The 1,755-nt window shown below is 55.9% G+C and overlaps 1 protein-coding gene across 1 annotated transcript in view; it reads right to left on the bottom strand.

Moving 5' to 3' along the window:
- Chmp6 (charged multivesicular body protein 6) overlaps positions 1–1,429 on the bottom strand; it is a 7,684-nt gene extending 6,255 nt beyond the window's left edge. Inside the window, exon 1 of the mRNA XM_004639503.3 lies at positions 1,308–1,429. Coding sequence (XP_004639560.1) covers positions 1,308–1,370 — 63 coding nt within the window. The 5' untranslated portion in view covers positions 1,371–1,429. The remainder of the gene's footprint in view (positions 1–1,307) is intronic.
- Positions 1,430–1,755: the final 326 nt, after the last annotated feature.

Raw genomic sequence — 1,755 nt, forward strand, 5'->3', positions numbered from 1 at the left:
TTTTTTTTTTTTTTTTTTTTTTTTTTTTTTTTTTTTGAGACAGGGTCTTGTTTTATAATTCAGGCTGGTCTCTGAGGCTGTTCCAGTCCTTTTTCCTCCACTGAGTATTATTTACAGAGCTGGGCAGTGCCAGCTCCCGGTCCTCCGCTTGCTACAAGGTGCCCGCTACTCTGCAGGATGGTCTATGCACTTCCGCCCCAGCTGTCCTGGTGAAGCATTCCAGGCTATTCCCCACCCAACGCCTGAGAAACTACAAGTCCGCGCACAGGAGGGGACTGGAGAGGGGCTGAGTTAGGGGGTAGGATGGTCAAGCAACAGGTCTGAGCAGTGGATCACAGACAGCAGGCGGGGCCAGGCTTCCTGACTCCAGTTCTCCCAGGAACATATAAGGCAGTGGGGTCCCGAGCACGTGCAGCTTCTCGGAGGAGCATAGTCCTGCCCTGCCTGTAGATCCCACCACAGTGAACCCCTGACAGAAAGAAGTCTTTATTTGGAGAAGAAAGGGAGTTTGAGTCCTTGACAGGAAGCCCCGGGCGGGCGCACTGCTCTGCCCAGAGGCGGTGGGGGTGGAGGCTGGGCACTCAAGCAAGCCCTAAACCACAAGGGTTTTGCACCAACTTCTACTTAAGTGCTCAGTGTTGTCGTTTTAATAACAGACATATCTATCATTTCTTCACCGAGGGGAATTTGGCAATAATTTTTTATAACGTGAGCTCAGAAGCTAAGAAAAGAAAGCATTTTCTGATTATAGTCCTTTCTCTGTTAGGATAAAATAATCACTGTTGTTAGGAAAAACTAAGGAAAGCATCAGAACGTGCTCAAGTCTGGGGAACTTCCTTGTTGACACGCTTTTCTATCTCGAAAACAAATCATTCTGCATGTTTCCCTATTACATCATTTGGTTCCTTTTCTGGTCTCTAAGTGCCCAGGAACTCCGGGAAGAGCCTGAGACTGCAGGTACAACACTGTCCTACCCATCGAGGCAGGGACACAAGTCCCACGAGCTCAGCAAAGCCCGGGTCAATGTCTACGGGCACGGCGAGGAGACCGGGAGGCGCTGAAGGGCCGAGCCCGCCAGCCCTGGATCCTGGACGCAGGGTGGCCTGACCAGCCCAGCTCCAACGATCCGCCTGCCTGCTGCGGACCCCGAGAGACCCGACCCAGACGCCCGGGTCGGTGCAAGCAGACGCCCACCGCAGGATGCCGGCGCGCTGCCGGTGCCCGTTTCCTCTCGAAGCATGTGACCGAGGTTCTGGGCCCTCCTACCCCGAAGCTCTGGGCCTTCCACCCCATTGCTGGCTCCTCACCAGGATGGCCTTGTCTTGCTCCGTGACCCGGCTCTGCTTCTTACGGGCGAACAGGTTGCCCATGGCGGACCCGCGACCAGCCGCCCTACCGTCGCTGCCCGGCGGCCACCGTACCCCCCCCCACCCTACGGCAGCCGCGAAGGGCCAAGTGCCGCAGAACGCGAACCGTCCGCCCTAACACCCCCGCGTCTCACCCGGCTTCGCTTCCTGCAGGGCCCGCCGGAAAAGCAGCTGGAGTAAGCCGTAGTTAGTCCGGATGGCGTCACAGATGCGCCGTGTGCGCACCCTGCCGGTATGGGTGATGACCAAAACTCTGTTCCCTTGGATGTACTTTGTGAGCTCAATGATTGAGGTTTCCTAGCCTTCCAGAACCCTCGCGGCATCTAGTGATGTCACACCCACCATCTGGACCCTAAAGTGTTGGCTGGAATGCTATCTAGCAGCCATC

This window comes from Octodon degus, unplaced genomic scaffold (genome assembly GCF_000260255.1).
Source record: "Octodon degus isolate 3935 unplaced genomic scaffold, OctDeg1.0 scaffold00112, whole genome shotgun sequence".
Taxonomy (NCBI): domain Eukaryota; kingdom Metazoa; phylum Chordata; class Mammalia; order Rodentia; family Octodontidae; genus Octodon; species Octodon degus.